Here is a 20,327-nt window from a genome sequence, read left to right as displayed (position 1 = left end):
AAGCTCCATAAATCTGGAAGCAACCACAGACATGTGTGCCCAACAGGACACAGGAGCATCAAAGCAGCAGCAGGACCCTTTCAAGTCTGAGAGGAGCAAGGCTAGGACAATGGGCAGCAGGATGAACTTCTAACTTACATGGCCTTGATCATCAAGCTCGTTGTTGGTCAGCTTGAGCTTGTCAAAACTGACCACCTGCCTCATCCAGGTGTCTCCAGAGGCCAGGGAGTCAGGGTGGATGTAAACCCTCGGAGGCACTGGGGAGTCAGCATTGCCAGCCACCATCCACTTGGAGCTGTGATACACATACCTGAAAGAGGAAGGGTAGGTGGGCTAAGGGAGATTGTTACTCACTCACTGCAGGAACATGTCCAGGGCTCCCTCTTCCCTGCCACCCTCATGCACCCCAACCTCTCATTTGCAGTCAGGGGAGAATGTGCTTTATTGCAACCTCCTACCTTCTAAATGAAAGCCAGATTACCCCTGAGCCACTTGTTCAGACTTGATTCCTTATTAAAACCACCTTGCAGTTATTTTCCCTGTAAAACTCTGCCATATGTGCCTTCTCAACTTCTTAACCCTCTCTGAGCCAGAGCAAGAGGCTGGAAAATATGGGTAAACAAAGTCTTCTCTGAAAATATTAATAAAAACCCTGCAATTTCTGGAAATCTGTATTTTATCTCATACCAGACTTTGGAGAACACATGTGGCTTCACCCAGAAAGGGCAATATCCAATGGATACCAGTAAAACAATTGATAAAACAGAATTTCTGGTTTGAAATGTTGCAAAACAGGAAATTCCATATAGTATTACATACATTGGGATTAGAGGAAAAAAATATTTTTGTGTTCCTGGTCTTTCGTGATCTTTTGTGTTCCTGATATAGCCATCCTATATATGCCATAAATTTCTCTACAACATCTTTGCCTAGACACCCTTTTTTTCCTGCCCTGCAGCTCCTTCCCTCTGAAACATTTCAGAAACAGTTCCACTGACACCTCTGAGTTCTGTCCTGTGCTCCTCCTCACTGCATCTCTACTCAGCTCTGCTAAGATGTTCCAGTTTTTACCTACAAACAGTGCCTCATTTCCTGTGTTTGCACAAGAAACGAGAAAAAAAAGAAGAAAACAATGGAGTCTTTTCCTTTCCTGCTTGTTTGGTCTATGTGGCTGCACAAGCTAACAAGGACAGAAACAAAGGGTAAGAAAATAAATGTGTTTTTAATGTCAGTGTTGTTAGAACCACTCTCTTCAAAAGAGGAAAAACATCCAGCTGAGTATCAAACACTATCTTGATGGTTCCCAGAAAAAGCATTTACCTGATAAAACTCTGTACAAATTGGGAGCAAAATGAAGTATTTATAATTTGAAGTGGAGGTTCAATTCTGAATCCTTGAAAAATGGTTCAGTTAAGAGTATTTGGAGAAAAGAGTTGCTCTCAGGGGTCTTTTAATAAGAATACATAAATCACATCAGTCTGGAGAGTTTCCTGGGATGCAGAGGATCATGAGTTTTCCAGAGTATTTTTTAACATCAGAAGCCCATTAATATCAGAGAAATCTCTTCTTCCTGTCTTTAGTTCAGCAGTGGAAAGTTTCTCACTGACTCCATACTGTAGGTCAGGGACCAATATTCACTGAGGCTGCTCTGCTGGACAGTGAGCACTTTTGAAACAGAAATCCAGTTCAGGCCAGACCTGAAGGGCCTGGCTTAGTTCCGCTTCTCCTTGCCCATTCCTTTCTTGCAGAAGTTTTAGGGGCTGCAGACCCCCGCATTGGTAACTCCAGTTATTGGTTCCCTCAGACAGTCATTGCTAATCGTGTCAGTCAGGAAATGCATGACAGAGATATCCTCAATTAAAAGCTGCTACTTGAAAAGAGAAAGATTTCATTCCAGAATTGCAAGAGATTGTATTAAACCTCTGGGTTTGTGTCTAAGGATTCTGGTCAAATCGACTGTGCTGGAGTAAATCAACAGAGTGTCCTCCAGCACACCTTTGCAATGGTGTTTAGTGGCAGGTGTCTTTCCTAGGCTGTCATTGACAATAAGCTCTTACAAGATTCCTACTTCTGCCCCCAAAAAGCTTACCTGTATCTCTTGTTATCCACAGGGACAATGTCCATGGCAATATAATACTGCTGGTGGGGATCCAAGCCTGTAATTTTCACCCTCATGGCTGGAAACATTCTCCTAGGAAAATAGAGTAGAAATAAGGAAGAAAATGGTGAATAAAGAAACTGAAGAGGCTCCTTGTACCTCTCTCTGGTGCCAGAAGCATGCTACTTTACACAGCCCAGTCCTTGGCATGACTCTTCTGGGCTTGCTGTGGGTAGAAAAGACTGTGCTGGCAGTGGTTTGAATCTTCAATTTTTTCTCACTTAGAAAAAGGGGTAATAGGAAGACAACCTGTAAGTAATGATAAAATACTCACAATCAAGCACTCTATTCCCAGTTCCTAGCAGATAGACCTGCTATGCTTCACACAAATCATCCTCTCTAAGGTATTTCTAGGATGGGCAGTGTGCCTTTTACCTTGTGTTTTTCCCACTAACCATCCACCTGTAGTTCTTCTCTCGTATTCCATTAAATGCAGGATCATTTTAGTTCTTTTTTTTTTTTTTTTTTTTTAGAATGTCACATTTCAGTATAGAGTTTTACAGTACTGAGGTAACATGTAAAGCAAAGACATCATCCTGAAAGATCCTCTCACTCTCATGTTTATAGTTATCTAAGAAAAAAATCCCTCAAATTAATCTGGTTATTAGCAATATATTTCACATTCAACAGAAACACTGGCATTATTTTCATGGTTTCATTGAAGTCCTGGTACTGTTTTGTACAATCTTAATAGGTGTTGTCTTTTCCATGCCATATGATCCAGATCCATTTTAAGCATTTTCTCCCAATTGACAAGGTATGGAACTCTACACCAACAAGAAACAATTCACAGCCTTTTTCTTCTTGTCTGACCACAAGTTAAGCTCTTCTAAACACAGCCAGTCTTGTGGAAGTGTTTGTATCTAGGCAATTATTTCAGAAGAGAACAGATCAAAACAATTTTAACCTTAAAGCACTTAAGCATTAGTGTGGCTATGGCATAATTTCTCCTTCTTAAAAATTTTATGGTGGCCAGTAGACCAATTTCTATTCTACACCTCCCTCAAAGAGCCTGCTGAGGGAATTACTTATGCCACATTATATTTGCAACTAATGTGGTATTTTTACACCTTCATAAAATCTGAGGAGCTGAACGGAATGAGGTGCAGAAGGAACTGAGCAACAATGAAACCAGAGCAGGGCACTGAAAGAAATCCTGCATTGTTTCACTGACTGTTAACTGAGACCTGAGCTCTACCTGAGTGGCTTCTCAGCCTTGACCTGAGAAAAACTAAAGCTGAAGTCCTATAGGCTGGTGTTACTCAACTGAATGACTTCTGCCTGAAAATACAGAGCTTTGGTAAGAGAAAACCCAGAAGTACTAGATGCTTATACAAAATCATATTCTGCTTCTCTGATAATTAGACCTATCCTTGTGGGATGGAAGCATGTGGGTGGAGGAAAGATATTAAAGGGCAATTTAAAATCACAATGCCAAAATAGCGGGAAAGTGTACAAGAAATGTTTCTAAGAGCCATCCCTGCAAACCATCATGACACTTTCCCTTCTATTTAGTGAGAAGCAGTGAAATGTCAGAGAAGAAGATTTAGTTCTCCTTTCAACATTTCTGTTTCTCACAGTGTTGCTAGTGAACACAGCCTGGAGGAGGAAGAAATCAGGAAGGCTTGTGTCAACATCTCCAGACATGTCAAACTTTGCACAACAGAGATGTGATCATGAGAATCTATTTCATTCTTTCCCAGACAAGCCACATATAGCCACTTGCAAAAGAGGGTGGGAAGGAGGAGGAGGTTGATGCTCAGCCCTTGCCCTACCCATAGCTCTTTCATTTCAGGCCACACTGAGAAGATAAGATCTGACCTATTAGTAACTGCATCTGCTTTGGAAAAGGGCTTATTTATCGTGGGGGGTGGGGAGGGCACCACCCCACAGCTGCCACAGCATCCACAGCACAGCTAACCCAAGTTATGAGAGACGTAAAACTGTCAGAAAAATCGTCTGCAGAAACCCTTCAAGGAGAGCAATTTGTGCAACTGATGGTGTGAGTTTGCTAGTAGAATGACTGGGGGGAGGTGGAGAAGGAATAATGGATTAGTCTTCAGTGGCTTGAGGGCATTACCTTGTTTCTGCCACAATGGCTCATTAAATCTGCCAAGCCAAATGGGTACAGGATGTGGCATTTTACAGTCCAGCTCTCTTTAATTAGAGAGAGGTGGCTTGGGAGCAGCTAAAGAAGTAGGTCATGTTTCAGAGGGTTGAAGAGAAAGCCAGGATTAAATCAGAGTCTCTTTGGGTCTAAGTTTGTACACTATGTTGGGAAAATTGAATGTTCTGTGTGTCCCAAGAAACTCTCTCCAAATCTGCAACCCCGTGTAAAGTTGCAGTATAACTGTGGGGTTGTTTGTTTATGAAATACCTTGTAAAAGATTACCACAGGCCGTTCAGCAGGCTTAAAAGCTAATCTCTAAAATGATCCGAGAGAGGTCAGCCGATCCCACTACTTTCTCTAAGGTTTCAGTGTACTTTTGAAGTTTTGTAAATTATTACTGTTTATCTTTTTCTGTGGCTATAAAAGTAATTACGGTTTTTTTGCCATAAAGGTGTGGCCTGGAACTGTCACAGCACTGCTGTGTGGAAAGAGGGAAATGGAAAAGGCAGAGGCTAACAGTGGAGACTTAGGGCTGTGCACTTGTATTATCCTGGTAAAGTCCCTGTTTGTCTGCATTTCCTCCTGGCTGACTCTTGGTTGCCCAGAGGCACCAGCCTTATAGAAAACAAGAAGCTCAAAGATTTGGAAGGAATTCAGGCCATTTGGGTATGGCTGTATTAATAAACAGTCAAGAATCTTTCATCTAGAAAGGTATCAGCTTCATAGTCAACAGATACAGACACGAAGGCAGTCTGTTTTCATAGGGAACATGTGATGACATCTGATATATTTTAAGAGGAGGTTTTATATCAGCAGCAGTTTGGGATGATCAAGTTATTTATATGTTAGCTTTACCACTCAGCAGGAAAACACCCTTCCTAAACTTAGACTGTGAACTTACGCACAGTATCCTTTTAGGGGAAATATGATGTGATATGAAATAAGTTATTACAACTGCTTTATGACCACTTAGAAGTGTTCTTAAAAGCATTTTGCTAACAACTATGTGCCTCAGTCTACTCAGTTTCTGTTTTCCTCCATAATGAGGTGGAAGTTTATGAACTTCAATGATAGATAGAACTTCATTGATGGATAAATATCTCTAGAACTTGATTAAAATAGTATTTGCCACCACAGGAGTGTACTCATATTAAGAACCACGTTTGGGAACTTTCAACACAAAAGAAAGTAGTTGGGTTGTGGCAGCTAGCAGTATATTTTTTGGTGGTTGTGGTGGTTAAGATTTTCTTTTAAAATACAGCTTAATTTTACTTTGTGAAAACTGGTCAAAGGAGAAGCATCACAGGTATATCTCCAAACCGGAATTTTTTCCCCAACAGAATAAAGCTCCAGTTTCTTACCCTTAAGTTAGGAACTTAGATAAGAGTAGGGTTGCATAACAGTGATATCTAATAAATGCAAAGCCTAAAATGAAGGGATGTGCTCTTCAACTGTCACAAAAGAAATAGACAGAATAGTCATTTCCAAGACATAAAAATAATCCAATTGAGAAACTCTGCAAAATAATCTGATTTAAATCTTCAGATTAAGTATGCACAGCGTTTACAATGTGGTGAGTTAACAGGGCAACCTGAAGTTATCCTTGTTAGTTCATATCTCATATTTCCTTGCATTTAAGACAGATGCCAAATGTATTATTTCTTTAGAGAAACAAATGTGTAAGGAGTGAAGGAAAGGAAGGCAAGGCAAGGCAATGGAGGAATGCCCCTCTCTTTCCATCTGCAGTATGGGATCATGTAGAGATGAGTGTTTTGAGAGGAAAAGCTGAGGGCAGGGCTTGGTAGCAAATGGATTTATTGTTTATGAAGGAGAGGGAGACCAACAGATCCTCTCTGTTGCTCCCAAAGGAGACATTCTTCTGGAAGTTGGAGCAAGTTTATCTGGCCCATGGGGCCAGGAACTAAAAATCAATTCAGTAGCTGTGGCCTGCCAGCCCTTGCTCTGAGAAGTCCTCTCGATGGGCCCCTTCAGCACCAACAGAGCTTGATTACAAAATCTCTGCTGCTCTCTTTAACTGAGGAGCACTTTGGAACCCACCCTTCTTTCCACTGGAAAGAAAAAAATAACACCTGGTAACATAAACATCATGAGTCTGAGTTGTTTGCAGCATATACTCAGGTACATGTTGCAAACAACTCAGACTCATGATTTCAGAGAGGCAAAGAGACTTCAGGCAAAGTACTGCTTAACCTGTCAGGAGGCACAGAGATGTCAGGAGAGGACAAGGTCACCTGTTTCACTCACTGATGGCTTTTTCCAGTCTTATGACCTATCCTGGCCATCAGCATTTTGTTTTGAGCCATCCCACAGCACAGATACAACAACTGTGATACGACAGATGAGATAATTTCCCCCAAGGCTGAGATGAGATCCTGGCTCTGTTACAGGTACAACCTGTACTCCCAGAATGATACCTCTTGGATTTGCTGGTATGCATAGCAGCACTCATAAAAGCCCCTCCATAAACAGTAGGCAGCCCTTCCCTTCCAGAGGAGGACTCCAAGCACTCCTGGTAATGTATTCTTCCAGGAATAAGTGCACATTTTTTCCCACTTTGAGCAGCATTTCTATGCATCACTTAATGAACAGTTACCCCTGCAGCTCTGGTGATCATGGACATTGGACAGGCATTGTAGAGATGGGACAAAGGTTTCAAATTCCTCCACTGATGCTGCCTGTGTGTTTCTCTCCTCTCCTGGAAAAAGTGCTAAAAAATTATTTTAGGACTAGTTGTTCAAATCAGTATGATGTAGGGCTTAAGATGAATTTACTTTGTACAGAGTCCAAGGTTACCTCTCAGATAAAAAGGAGATAAAGATAAATTGCAGATTTGAATGACTGCAGCTGACAGCCATTTGCATCTTTTATGCAAGGAACAAAGAAGTCTTTTTATAAGCATCTGATTAAAATCTAAATAACAACGTCTTGATGGAAAGGAAAAAGGAAGAGTTACAAGAAGACTGGAGTAAGTTAATGGAAACAGGCAAAAAAAAAAGAGACATCTATAAATACAGCGTCAAGAAAAGAATAACAACAAAGCAGAATTAGAAGTGCATGAGAGTAGGAGGCTGAAAGTCAAAAAGTGTAGTGTGCCTGACATAGGCAGGATATAGCCCCAGAAATATGCTTGAAATGAGAATGTAGGTTAGAAATTAGCATTACACAGCAAGAGCAGAGAGACATTGTGGGGACAGGCAGGAACCAGGAAGTGCTTTACAAGTCATAGAAAATTAAGGAGCAGCTGTAGTTATAGGGAACTGAGTCTGTAATTATAATGGCTTTCAAAACAAGAAGGCCTTACGAGACTCCAGGTTTCCAAAGAGAAAGCAAGAAGAGCAAAACTTTCTGTGGGGAAGGAAGAAGATGTAAATTACACTGCGTGTCTCTAAGAATTTGAATAAGTAGTAGGAAATCTTCAGGTAATAACCAGATCTGTATTTACGCCAAAAATAATAAAATCTAATCTCTGGAATGCATCATATATCATGCATTCCATATGGAGAAACAGAACTGCTGGACCCAGCTCTCATCCATCACAGGCACACCTTATCTGAGAGAAAACTGTTTAACCTATTGAACTGTTTAACCATTTAATTTGCAAATTCTATCACACCTGTAAGGACCATCCTCAATAAAAAGGTGTATTACATCAAGAAACTGCACAGCTCTTCGTTATGCTTTGCAATTATTAACCTACAAATGCAGTCAACAGTTTAAAAAAAAAAAAAAAAAAAAAAAAAAAAAAAAACAACAACCAGCAGCCTCCCAATATTGTTCACATCACTTCTGGAGAAGAACTTCATCAAGCAGAAAAAAACACATCTATTTAGTAGTTACATAGATTTTCTGTGGGCAGTAATGTGACAGTTGGCCATCAGTACTCAAATATTTACAAGCATTTCAAGGAGAAAAAAATATCATTTCTGATTATAACAAAGATATCATTTGCACAGGAAGTTATGACTCCATTGTCATACATGGTCTTCTGTAAGTGAAAGAATTATCCACACGAGCTTGTAAGGTGTCAGAAGGGTCAGCTACTTTATTCAGAAATGTGTTAGCTGACAAGATCTTCTTCATACCACTAAGTTCCAGCCATTTTCCTTTGAACTGGTGGGCATACGGATATTTATACTGCTTTTAAGTCTATCTACTCCATGCATCATCAGAGAATTAGTTATAGTTTTTCTAACAGGTAATAATGTATTATTTTAATTTCCTGAAACAGTATGGCCCAAGGACCAGGACAACAAACCCAGAAAGAGGGAGTTTAGTTCTTTGAGTGCCACATTTAATGATGCTGGGCAGATCACTTGATCTGTTTAGGTCTCAATTGTCACCACCTATGAAAAGAGGATAATAATGATTTTCTCTGTGTCTGCTTTAACATCTCCAGAGAAGAGGTGGTGCACAATAGCAAGTGATACCATTCCTGTTACTCTGCCTCTTCCTTTTGAGGAAGAAGGTCAAAACCAGCAGCCCGCTCTGTACTGACGAAATATGCTTCCTTTGCCACTGAAGTCTAAAACTGGGAGCTAATCTGGCTCTGATAATCTTTTTCAGGGATCATCTCGGTTATTTGTCCAGTGTAACTTTCCTTGAATTATCTGGACTTTCTGGAGCTAGAGAGCAATAGCCCTCATTTCACAAAAATATAAAACAACAAGTCGAGCTGTTCTGCCAAATTTTGGGAGCACAGATATGAAACAACGCAGTAAACAACAGAACACCGTGGGTTTCCCCCAAAACTTGGGCTAAATTTCCCGGCTGTGTCTCTGCAGCGCAGTCGGGACAGCTCCCGGGTCACTCCCGGTGTTTGCTCGCCTTGGCGGGCTCTGTCCGTGGTGCTGACGTCCTCCAACTCCGCGACAATCGGAATTAAAACCTCAATTAGGTGTAGGTAAGAAACGGCCTTCAAACGCAAACGTGCCCAAAAATCCTAGTTCGGGACATCTAGAAATGTATAAATACCTCTAGGTCGTGTTTTGGCGAACAGACTCATAGCCATTTTTAAATGGTAGTCAGCAGTGAAGATCTTCCCCTTGGCTGACCTGTCATGGTGAAGTTTTTCTTTTTAAAAAATCTGGCTAATTAGTGGCTCTTTCTAACCTCAGCTGTTGTGGTATCACCGCAATAGCAAAGGAAAACATTAGGCTTGCACAGTTTTTTATACCAGAAGTCACTAACAATGCATCTGTTTAGGGCTGCTGGTGGACATTCGTTTAATGCAAAGGTGAGTTTGAATTTCACTACTTCTGAGATTAAATCAAAAAGCTCATTAAGTGCTATGGAAACTTGAAAGGAAACTCAAATGGCTCCCCCCAAAATTCATAGCTCATGTTAAATTCAGTACAGCCAACAGTACAATGATTGTTTCCTGATTTATTTGCTCAAAGGAACAACTATCCTCAATGCTTTCTTACAGCTGCCAGTTCTCCTTTGGAGCCACTTATTCAAACAGCCATATGAAACAACTTTACTTGTCTTAAGAAAGCTAATAGGAGATACAACTGAGAAACTCAGACAGCTGTTCAATTTTTCATGCGTTTTTATTCCTTGGGATTATCAAGAAGGAAAAAAAAATACTTCTTCCTTAAAAAAATGAAATAATAATTTTTTTGTTTGGTTATGATTTCTTTCTTAACTAGACAGAAAGCCAGAGATGTCTTACCTGCCTGCTTTTGTGATGATCATCTCTGTCCCAATGTCATGAAATCTTTTCCAGAGGTCTGCACACTGCAACTCTACCTGGATCTCTTCCATGGATGAAGGTGGAGGAGGCTGAGGGCCTGAGCCACCAGATGTAAGGTCAGAATGGGAGCCAAATGAGCAGGATGTCCTTTCTGCCAGCACCTCTGTGTCGGACCCAGTGCTCTGTTCTGAGTCTGCAAAGTAAAGAAGCCAGGTAAGACCCTTTGATTCTATCTGCTGTGAAGGGTAAGAGGAGGGAAGAGGAGGAAAGTCAACACAGAAAGTGCTAAATAACTGTACAGTGGCATTTTAAATGACATACATATCTATGGGAGTTTGGGATCTAGAGCCTGATTTGGGGCTTTGAGTTTCCAACATGATTTCTGGCTTCTTTTGTAAAAATTTAGAAACTGCTGAAAAAAAGACCCTCAACATAAAATATAAATAGTAGCAAGCAATGGCAAGAATACAAAATATAGATGAAAAACAGAAATGAAAAAAAAATTAATGCAACCTGTCATTTCAAACTAAGATAAAATGGGCTTACTGGAAAATTACTTTCCATTGAACTGAATATTCTCCTGCAGTACTATTAAAGAGTTGGTTATTTTTAAAAAGCACATTTTTTTATTCCCTTTAATATCTTCATCATCAAAAACAACCAACTTTTTTTGGTTTGCTATTTGGCAGCAGTATTCTGGAAATGTGTTTTATTTGCACCTATAAAACTTTTTTTGAACAATGGTATTTCCTGGAAAGATAACCATGAAGCTTTTGGTGATAAAAGTGCTCTAGGCTACTAAAGGACAAAAAAAGGTGATCGTAAACATATGGAATATGCTACCAAGGAAACAACTGAAGCAAATGGCAGAAAAGATCTCATGACACAACCACCTGTATGCGGGAGAAGAGGGAGGTTTGCTAAAAAACAAACAAACAAAAAAGTGAAGTTCAACCAGTTTAAAAGTCCGGACTGGCATGTTGAGTCAGGTGGTAATTTCTTTGCAAAAATATTTCATGCATTTATTGGGTAGATATGCTGTATATATTCAGTCCTCATTTTCATACAGAGAGCTAAGAAATTTTGCAAATAGCAGTGTTGCACACCCACATTGCATCAAAATAATTCACAATATATTCTGCAAAGCAATGTGCTTATGTTTCAAACCTTAATTTAATAAATTTGCCCAAGTATTACATAGATGATTAGGGAAAGAATAAAAGTATATTAAACTCTCCATCAAATGGCTCAGGAAGAGCAGTGTGGATTTCAAAGAACATACGAAAACATTATTTAAGAGTGTCCTCATTGATCACACCTGTAAAAGCATCACAGTGAATGAACAAAACAGCTATTTACATGTGTTCTCTACACTTGGAGAAAGAGAGATCTCTGTCTGCAAAGGAAACCCAAGGATACAAAAAGTATCAATCTGTCCTAAAAATGTGATTAAATCGTGGCATGTAAAATTCCTTACACACCAAGAAAATGCCGGAAACTCTTTAACAACCCTGAGGTGGTGGAGGCTGAGTCTGAAGTTTACAGCTTGCACATCAATGCAGAGGGCTATGGATAAGAAGGAGGCAGTGAAGATACCACCCACAGAACCACCTTCCTCACCTCCTGCCACATGTGTGGAAAATCATTTCCACATTTGTGGAAACATTTGTGGAAAATCCATTTTGCTGTGGTGTGGACATAAACTGTTTGACTGATGGTTTATGAGAAACTTCCAGTCCCAAGTGTCATCAGGAAGCATTTCTCTTTTATGAGAGCCCTAGGTGATGTCACTGGACAGTGGACATTTTGCTTGAGGGGTGTTCTAAGTAAGCTTTGTCAGTTATTTAAACAATCTGCCACTACAATGTAGAAATTTCGCAGGACATGAGAAAGGTTCAGTACTTATTGCTCCCAATCCATTTTGAAAATGGAGTTTTTTGTGTCTCCCATGGATTCCCAAGTTAGGCTGAAGCAATAGTAGGTCTGTCCCTCTAATGGAGTGGCACAATCTTGTGTATAGAGGATTGTTACACGGCGACCAGTCCTACATCCAAAACTAATATCCTACACACAAGGTGATTCAAGATAATATGGGATAATCTTCTGGGGTTCTGTGGCCACAGGACAGATAATCAGTGTGAGTACAGAGAGGCTGAGACATGTGTTCCCTGCTTCACTACCCCAGTGACACAGAAGTAAAATCTTCTTCCTCTAGCTCAAATTATTCCACCTCAAAGTATTGGAGAAATAAGCATGAGTAGGGGTCACTATGCTTAGGTCTCCCTAGGAATGGTTAATCAATTTGTCCCTCAACAAAAATAAAGAGGATACTTCAGAAATCACAATAAGATTTGTTTGTATACCTGCTCATGTCCTAAACCATTAACCAGGCGTCTAACATCTTCTCTGAGATCACAGAATCACAGAATCAATCAGGCTGGAAAAGACCTCTGAGATCATCAAGTCCAACCTATCACTGAACACCACAAGACATGGTGGCAACCAGATGGCAACCAGACCATGGGACTAAGTGCCACATCCAGTCTTCCCTTAAACAGGGACAGTGATTCCATCACCTCCGTGGACAGCCCATTCCAATGTCTAATCATCTTTTCTATGAAGAAATACTTCCCAATGTCCAACTTAAAGATAAACTACACTGGGAGCCTGAAGGGACTTGATCTAGGGAAAAGTGTAACCCTCCTTCTAAAATGAGATGCTAAACTGTAGGTCTGAATCTAAAGAGATGGGTTTAAGACCACATCATCAGTGCTTGGTTCAGGCACTCAGAAACTGTCCTGTGAGGCTGTATGGTAAACGGCCAACAGAGGGCACTTGGCTAGGTGCTGTCCCCACTTCATTCCAGCATTTCCTGGACAGCCTTTCAAACTGGGCATGTGGCTGGAGCTTCGGGAATCCTTGAGAATTAACTGGAATGTCATGCTGCAAAAAATTAAGTATCAAAGGCTTAAGTCCCCTCTCACTGATTTATACTGGTATCATCCCACTGACTTTCCAGATGTCTGGAGAGGCCTTTCTCTAATTATGGAAGTCAAAGGAGAGCCATAACCTTGGATACAATTTTCCATGCTAGCACAAATCAAAAATTGCAAAAGGAGTTCACTAATTACTTATAAGCCAATATCTACCCAAACATGTGGTACCACACAAAGGAAAATAGAACACTTCTTTCTCCAAGGATACTGCTTTGTGCCCTGAGTTATGAACTATTAAGACCCTCAAGTTAGTGCACAGAACAGTAACTAGCTCTCGTTCTTCTAATTTTGGAAATGGAGAGTCACTAGTGTTGTTGGTCTTAGTTCAGAATCAATAGCAACTGATACATGTTTTGTTTTTTTCTTCAGCCTTTCCTGAGCTAAGCTCTCCTGAATGTTGTCATCCAGTTGGAGACAGTTAGTCCAGACCCAGGGAATTCAGGAGACCTTAAGTGCATCTGACATACAAAATTCAACCTTAGTGACAGCCAGGTCTATAAGACTGTGAATTTTTTCTAGAGTTCTCTCCATGTGCTATGATTTTGAATTAATCAAGAGACAGGTGTGAACATCTGTAAGTGAGCAATCTTTAGAGGGATGCAGGGTGTAGTCTCCATGTGTAGTAATTAATTGTGTCAGCTGGCAGCTAGCACAGCTCAAGCTGCTCTGTGCACATACTTGCTGAAATGAAACAATCAGGAAGAAGATCTGAATATTCTTATGGCATTCAAACTGGGAACTTGATTTCTTCACACACCAGCTTCATTGGCATGCAATTTTGCTAAACTCAAAGAAATTACTTTTACTTTACATTGGTGTGAGCAGAGGGAAAGCAGGCAATAGCTCCTGAAGCACCATCATGGTTTATGAAACTTTGAGCACCCAGAGATGCAGATTGGGGCTGGTACTACAAATTGTGTATGACTCAAGGACAAACAGAAGGATTTCTGAGGAAGATAGGCTACCTCTAGTTTCTTCTATCTCTAAAGTGACAAGATAAGAGCATTTGTCTCTCCTTTAAGAGGTGCCTTATAAAAAAGCCCACATTCTGAACTCAGGGTCCAGTAAGGGGGAAATCCAGACTCCCCAGGACAAGGCTTCCTTTCAGTTAGGAGCACTTCTCAGAATACTGCCCCAGGAATGCTGACTCTTTTGCACTGTGTTAGGCTGCAATCCTACTGTGTCTGGATGTGGCACTTAGGGATATGTTTCAGGGGTGGTTATGGTGGTGCTAGTTTGACTGCTATAGATGATTTTGAAGTCTCCTTCAAGTCTGATGAATCTGTAATTTGTACCACTTTAGGCATAAGTTAAACAAGTAGCAATTAAAGTAGTTTCATGATTTTCTCTTGCTAGGTTACAGTCCTTGAGAACTAATACTTCACAACCAGCTCATCCATCACTGACCACTAAAAAAAGTGGGAGAAGATGCAACTGAGATTTCTAAACCTACTGTATTTCACTGGAGTTTCAGTTGGGACTGTCTCAGGTAAAAATGTTCCTGATCAATTTTACAAGAATGTATGAACTTGCACTTTCTGATCTTAACTGCTTTTCTTTACAAGGTTGTTCCTCTCACTTGTCTGATGGAACAAGGGCCCTTCCTGCTGCATCGTAGCTATGGAGGTGAACATCCCCAAAACTACTGCTGACTGCACAGTTAGTATCAATGTGCCTCCTTCATTTCCCCATTCTTTCAAGTCTCTTCCAAAACTATCCATTTCCACTCTTGCTCATTCTTTATGTTCTTTTTTTCTGATGTTTCCACCAATTATTTCTGCTGTTCTATGGAGTGGTGTGTAGAAGAAAACACAAACATTTTGGTCTTTTTGGAGACAGACATGGTGACCACCAGGAAAATGCCAATGCTTAACTCTTCCAGACTAACAGGCTTTTCCCTACAGATAATACAGAGGAAATACTAAAGCACTGTCCCTTGTTATAGGCAACTTGCTGGATAAACAGACTGACCAAGTGTTTTTGACCATGGAACCTGGACTGATCTGTCAAAGCCAGACAGCCTATTGCAAGAACTGCATTTCAAAGAGGTTGAAACTATCTAATGGGAAAATACTGTAAATTTAACGGAAAAGACTCCTGGGTTCAATGTGCAAAAAAACTCTCTAAGGCCTGAAGCACAAATCTTTCACTGACACTGTGCAAAAAGACAGTTCCCTTTTCTACTGCCCTGTTGGATGGCTTCCAAGTGTCCCTTCTTACCACATTGACCACACATCCAGCTGCTTACTGCTGTTGAACAGAACTGGAGGAGAGGAAGTTTCTCAGCACTTTTAGCAACCTTTGAGTCTAATCAGACCAGAGGGCCACTTCCAAAGCTTCCAGGGATACCTTTGGCCATTTCTGAGCTTGTAGAAGAAAATTAAAGTAGTTCAGATTTTTTCTTTCTTAATCCCTTTTACAGTTCTATTATCTCTGTATCACCCTGAAAATCCTCAACTTATAGTTTTTTCTGATCCACAAATCCCCAGGCTTCTCATTGGCAGATAGGAAGGTAAACACCATTCTGACAAGCATGGTGACCCTGAGGTCAGCATCTGCACTGAGTGCCCCAAGATGATGGACAATAACCCAAATCAGTTTCCAGCACCAGTGTCCTGGGATCAAAGCTGTCCCACACAAATCAGCAAGGTGCTACTGCCTGACTTCTTTCTACGACGCAACTGGCTGACATTCCTCATGTAAATTTCCTGGGTTTTCATCAATTTGATACAAGAGGTAAACTGGAATGTGAGATATTAAAGGACTATTTTCTATGCATCTTCACAGATGAATCTTCTGCAGAATTTTTTCTGCAGCTGGAGCACAGCAGGGATACTGCTCCCCTCACTTAACGAATAAAAGAAATAGAGTTCAATTTAGTCCTTGGCTATATTATGCAGCTCATGCACTCAACAAATGTTTTACTTCAAACTATCAAAAATGTAAACTACAGGAGTGGGAACAATGACAAAAGACTTACATACATAAAACATCACCTGCTCGTAGGAGCCCAACAGACTTATTCTCTTTGTCTTGTGACTTTTTCTTCTTCTTTTTTTTTCCCTTTTTTTTGTTTAGGGTTTTTTTTTTTTTCCCATATGTGTAGATACCTAATGTAGATCCTGTCAGATTCCATTAGCATAAAGATTTCTCTTGGGTGGAATGTGGCAGCTGTTACAAGCTGTTCAGGGTTTGGTCTTTTACTGTTTATTTTTGTTTGCAGGGTTTGTGAATATTTAGTGCAACAGGTGGTCTTTCCCTCTCCCCTGCAGTTGATTTGCTGGCCATTAGGACCTGCAGACTACAAAGAAGGTATAAAATCTGAGATATGCATGGACAAAGAAAATTTGGGGTACTTTATTTTTTTGGGTTTTACTTTTTTCCTATGACCTCAGCTGAAATTAGCAGAGTGGACACCTTGCTTTTCCTGCTGGTTGCAGACCTATCTCATGGTTCTCTTTAGATTTATGATTTTCAAACTGGCTACTGCCACCCCACAAAATCAGCAGCCTAAGAACCATACATAAAGCAGCGTGACATTACTGGAATTTTGAAACAAAATGTCACAACCCCATAAAAGTGAAAGAACAGAAACTCACCAAGTCCAAACAATTTGTAAGAGTGGAAATTTATCTGGCTATGGTGTGGCGGCTGCTGGTGCAACTGCTTCAGGTACTCAGCTGTTTTCCCTGATAAGAAATCAGGGAGAAGCTAGACCAAAGACCTCAGTAACTTCAAAAACACACAAGAAGTCTGGCTGTGGCAAAGGCAGCAGGAGCAGCAGAGGTGAGGCAGTCTGGAGTTCAACAGAGCAGTTCAAATTAGCACGGTGTGTTTTGCACAGCTGATGCAGCAATTGCTCTTGCTGTAGGCAAAGGCTTCTAAACACTTGGTGATTGTAACCATATGGACATACTGCACACAACAAATAACACGAAGATAGTTCTGCAGGTGTTCTTATAGATTATCTTATCCCCCTGAACTTTTCCATTCACTCACAGGCCCTACTACATTAATCATCCCTTCTTCCAGCATTAGCCCATTATTGACTACGTACAGCTAGAATTTATAACCTGTTTATTACTGATAATAGAGTCACAGAATGCTTTTTTGCTCAAAGGAAACTTTTAAAGTTCATCTAGTGTATCCCTCAATAATACTTACTATTACTCCATTCATGACTGCAGGTTGCAACCAACATCAGGATTTACTGATCTGGAGACAGTACAAACCTGTCCAAACCAAGAACTTTGTCTATTCTCATGCTGCATTGCAACCTCAGGAAGCCAAAGGAAGCATTCAAGTAATTAATTTCTAGCTTGAGACCATCAACCAAGGCAGGACAAAATGGCATTCGTATTAGCAAGGCTCAAAAAGACAAAACTGGAAGATGTTGTAGAGATGGAGAAATGTGGCATTAGACAAATGGAATGACCTGATGCTGTCACAAGTGGTACCAATAGAGACAAGTGAAGAATCCCACTGGCACTTTAACCTCAGAATCTTCTTCATCCACCTGATATTAGTGGTATAAGGTGTTTTTGTAGGATGACTTGAGCCAACAAAACATGCAAAACCCACTCGAAAAAATGCTGCACTTACCAAAGCTGAATTTAAGGCCAGTACAGTTATCACACATCTATATCCCCATGGCAAATACAACTGGTAGGAGAATATAAAAACAAACAGAAAGACACAAAAACCCCACGGTGGCTTTGGCTCTAAATGCAAGTCTTGCATCAGTTTGAGTGTGCACTGCCAAGAGCTGCCTGCCTCTGCCTTGTCTTATTCCATGTAAAACTGAACAAAGAGACACAAGACTCGGCAAAGAAAAAATCATCCTGATTGAGGGGTATGCTCCAGCTGCTCTGCTCCACTCCAGCAATGCAAAACAGCTGTAAACCTGGTTTAACCAGAAAGTTAAATTGGCTTTATGACTTCCCAGTATTGGCAAAGAAGTACAAAGCAGCTGGAGTTTACTAGTATACTCAGCCCTGGGGGTTTTCCCTTAAAAGTTAAGTTTTGCTCCAGCCAGAAGAAAGAATATCAGTCACAGTTAAACTTTAAAGTGGGATTTTATCTCACAACCTATTGTAATTTTTCAAAGAATGCTGAGAAAAAACCAACTTAAATGCTATGCCAACATTCAGTTTTGGACCAGACATCCAAGACACCAACCCCAGTTTTGAACGGCATCAGCTGAAAATGGAGATGCTGACTGCAGGGCTCTGAACTCATCCTTGGCAAGAACAAATTCTCATTACAGAAGCTTAATCTAGGTGACCAAGATTGTACTGAGAAGTATCACAGTGTAGGCTTTCTTTGTAGACTTCATTCCAAATCCCATTGTATTCTTTGAGTAAAACTGCCTGCAATTCTCAGTCCATGCTTTAGACTATCTATCACAACTAAAAATATCTCATCAAATAGATGTCAACCAGAAACCTGCTCTATAAACTCTCCCATCTGTAGATGGTGGTATCTTGTTTGTTTAAAAGAATTTTATAGGCATGATTTTTCCCAGCAGAGGCTTCTGGCAATCATATTTCAAAACAAAATCCTCTGAAGCGGCAGAAGTTGGACTCAGGGTTTAATGCTGTATTATTGTCTTCTGGAAAGCGAGAATAACCTGCACCTTCAGTGTGTCAGACTAGCTTTGAGGAAAATGCAATTTGAAATTTCAGTATAGAAAAAAACAAGAGATTCCTAAAATTCCCTGAGGAGACCCTCTGCAGCTGTCATTCAGATTGGACTTAGGAAAAGGAACCACCAATACAGCCTCACAAAAGGACTGCTGACTAGTGAATATTTATAAAGATCATATTTAAAATAATATGGGATTTGAAAAGAGCATGCAGAAAAGTAAGATTCAGTTAAACCAGAAGAAAAAAGAAACCCAGTACAATATTGAATAAAATACAGAAGAATTAAGAGAATGGCAACCTTTAAAAACATGAGAGGTACAAGGGAGAAAAGTGGGATGTTATTAAAAGAAGAGGGAGGTGAAATTGATGACAACTCTCATCTGGCCAAGATCCTGAACTGTACAGACTACATAGAATTTGTCTGGCCAATGTCCAAGCGTTTGTGTAAAATTAAAGAGTGGAAATGCACTTGAAAGTTAAAGCAAGCTTAAAAAAAAATAAGAGACTAGGCATTAGATACATTATATGCTGTAGCCTGCAAACATAGAGTCATTATTCTTATAAATAAAACCATACAACAAATATTTAGAGACCAACTCAAACCAATGTTGACTCTAAATAACCACAAATTGTGCAGGAGTTTGAAACTAGATCCCAGCTCTGTGGCAGACTTTTCTCTGGTGGAAAGGGGCACCAACTCTGGGGTAGTCTGTTTCTGGATTCTGCGGCTTGAACTACTCTCTGGCAGACAGGAAAAGAAAAATTCTTCATAATAAAAGGAAAACATGACACAAGATTAAGGCTGCAGAGGTATCCATTCTCCCTGAGACCATTGTGAAATCGCTGGGAAATTTAAGATGACTGTGAAGTGCAGAAAATATTAACCTTTTTTGTAGGCATAAACACAGCTCAAACAGAAGAAGCTTAACATTTTAAATATTTGCAAGCTGATATTTGGTGGCCGCCAAACCACGGGGAAAGAGACATTATATATGTTTCCCTATACCGTGGTGGTTATCATGACAGTAATATCAGGGAGTCAGATGGTATCTTAATAACAAGAAAAGTCCTATATTCCCCTTCCCTTTTGAACTCTTGGCACTGCTGCCACACAGCAGTGAGTCCCACCATGTAACGGCACACCCAAGAAGAGAAAGAGTACTTTTTATTTGCCTTTAAAGTATGACTGTCCATTTTCTGCTGTACTGTAACAAGATACATGCCACTCTATGTATTTCCTTTCTAAATGTGACTATTTCAGAAGGAAATCATTAGGAAATTTCCATGGGAATGGTTTCACAAGAAAAACGCAGCTCCATTAGGCTGAAGTTTCAAGTTTGAGTTGTTCATTTCATTTCATTCACAATCTACAGTTTTCTTTTGGGAAAACAGTAATTATCAGGCCAGTCCTGTTGAACTGATGTTTGGGTTTGTAATAGTTCAACAAATCATTAAAGTGCATTTTTTTTCATCTCCACGCTACATTAGCCAAGCTGTCTTTCAGACCTCCCACATCCCTTTCTGAGCCAGACTTTGGAAGACTATCTGCCCTTGTACAGTTTAGATTGCCCTCTATCTAAACTTCTTGACTGTAAACCAAATACTTTTAGATTTCATTCATGACATAGTTTCTTCTTGTCTCTAAACACTCCAATTGCTCACTTGCTCAATCTGTCCTATTTTTATTACATACATGGCTACACAC

The 20,327-nt window shown here is 40.2% G+C and overlaps 1 protein-coding gene across 1 annotated transcript in view; it reads right to left on the bottom strand.

The window, feature by feature from the left end:
- Positions 1-20,327, bottom strand: part of TBX15 (T-box transcription factor 15) — a 90,479-nt gene that overhangs the window by 26,452 nt on the left and 43,700 nt on the right. Inside the window, exons 2-4 of the mRNA XM_066341187.1 lie at positions 9,961-10,174; positions 2,090-2,191; positions 139-310 (exon numbers count right to left, since the gene is read on the bottom strand). Of these exons, the coding sequence (XP_066197284.1) occupies positions 139-310; positions 2,090-2,191; positions 9,961-10,174 (488 nt within the window). The remainder of the gene's footprint in view (positions 1-138; positions 311-2,089; positions 2,192-9,960; positions 10,175-20,327) is intronic.

This window comes from Sylvia atricapilla, chromosome 2, assembly GCF_009819655.1.
Source record: "Sylvia atricapilla isolate bSylAtr1 chromosome 2, bSylAtr1.pri, whole genome shotgun sequence".
Classification (NCBI taxonomy): Eukaryota; Metazoa; Chordata; class Aves; order Passeriformes; family Sylviidae; genus Sylvia; species Sylvia atricapilla.
This window is presented reverse-complemented; position numbering and strand designations above follow the sequence as displayed.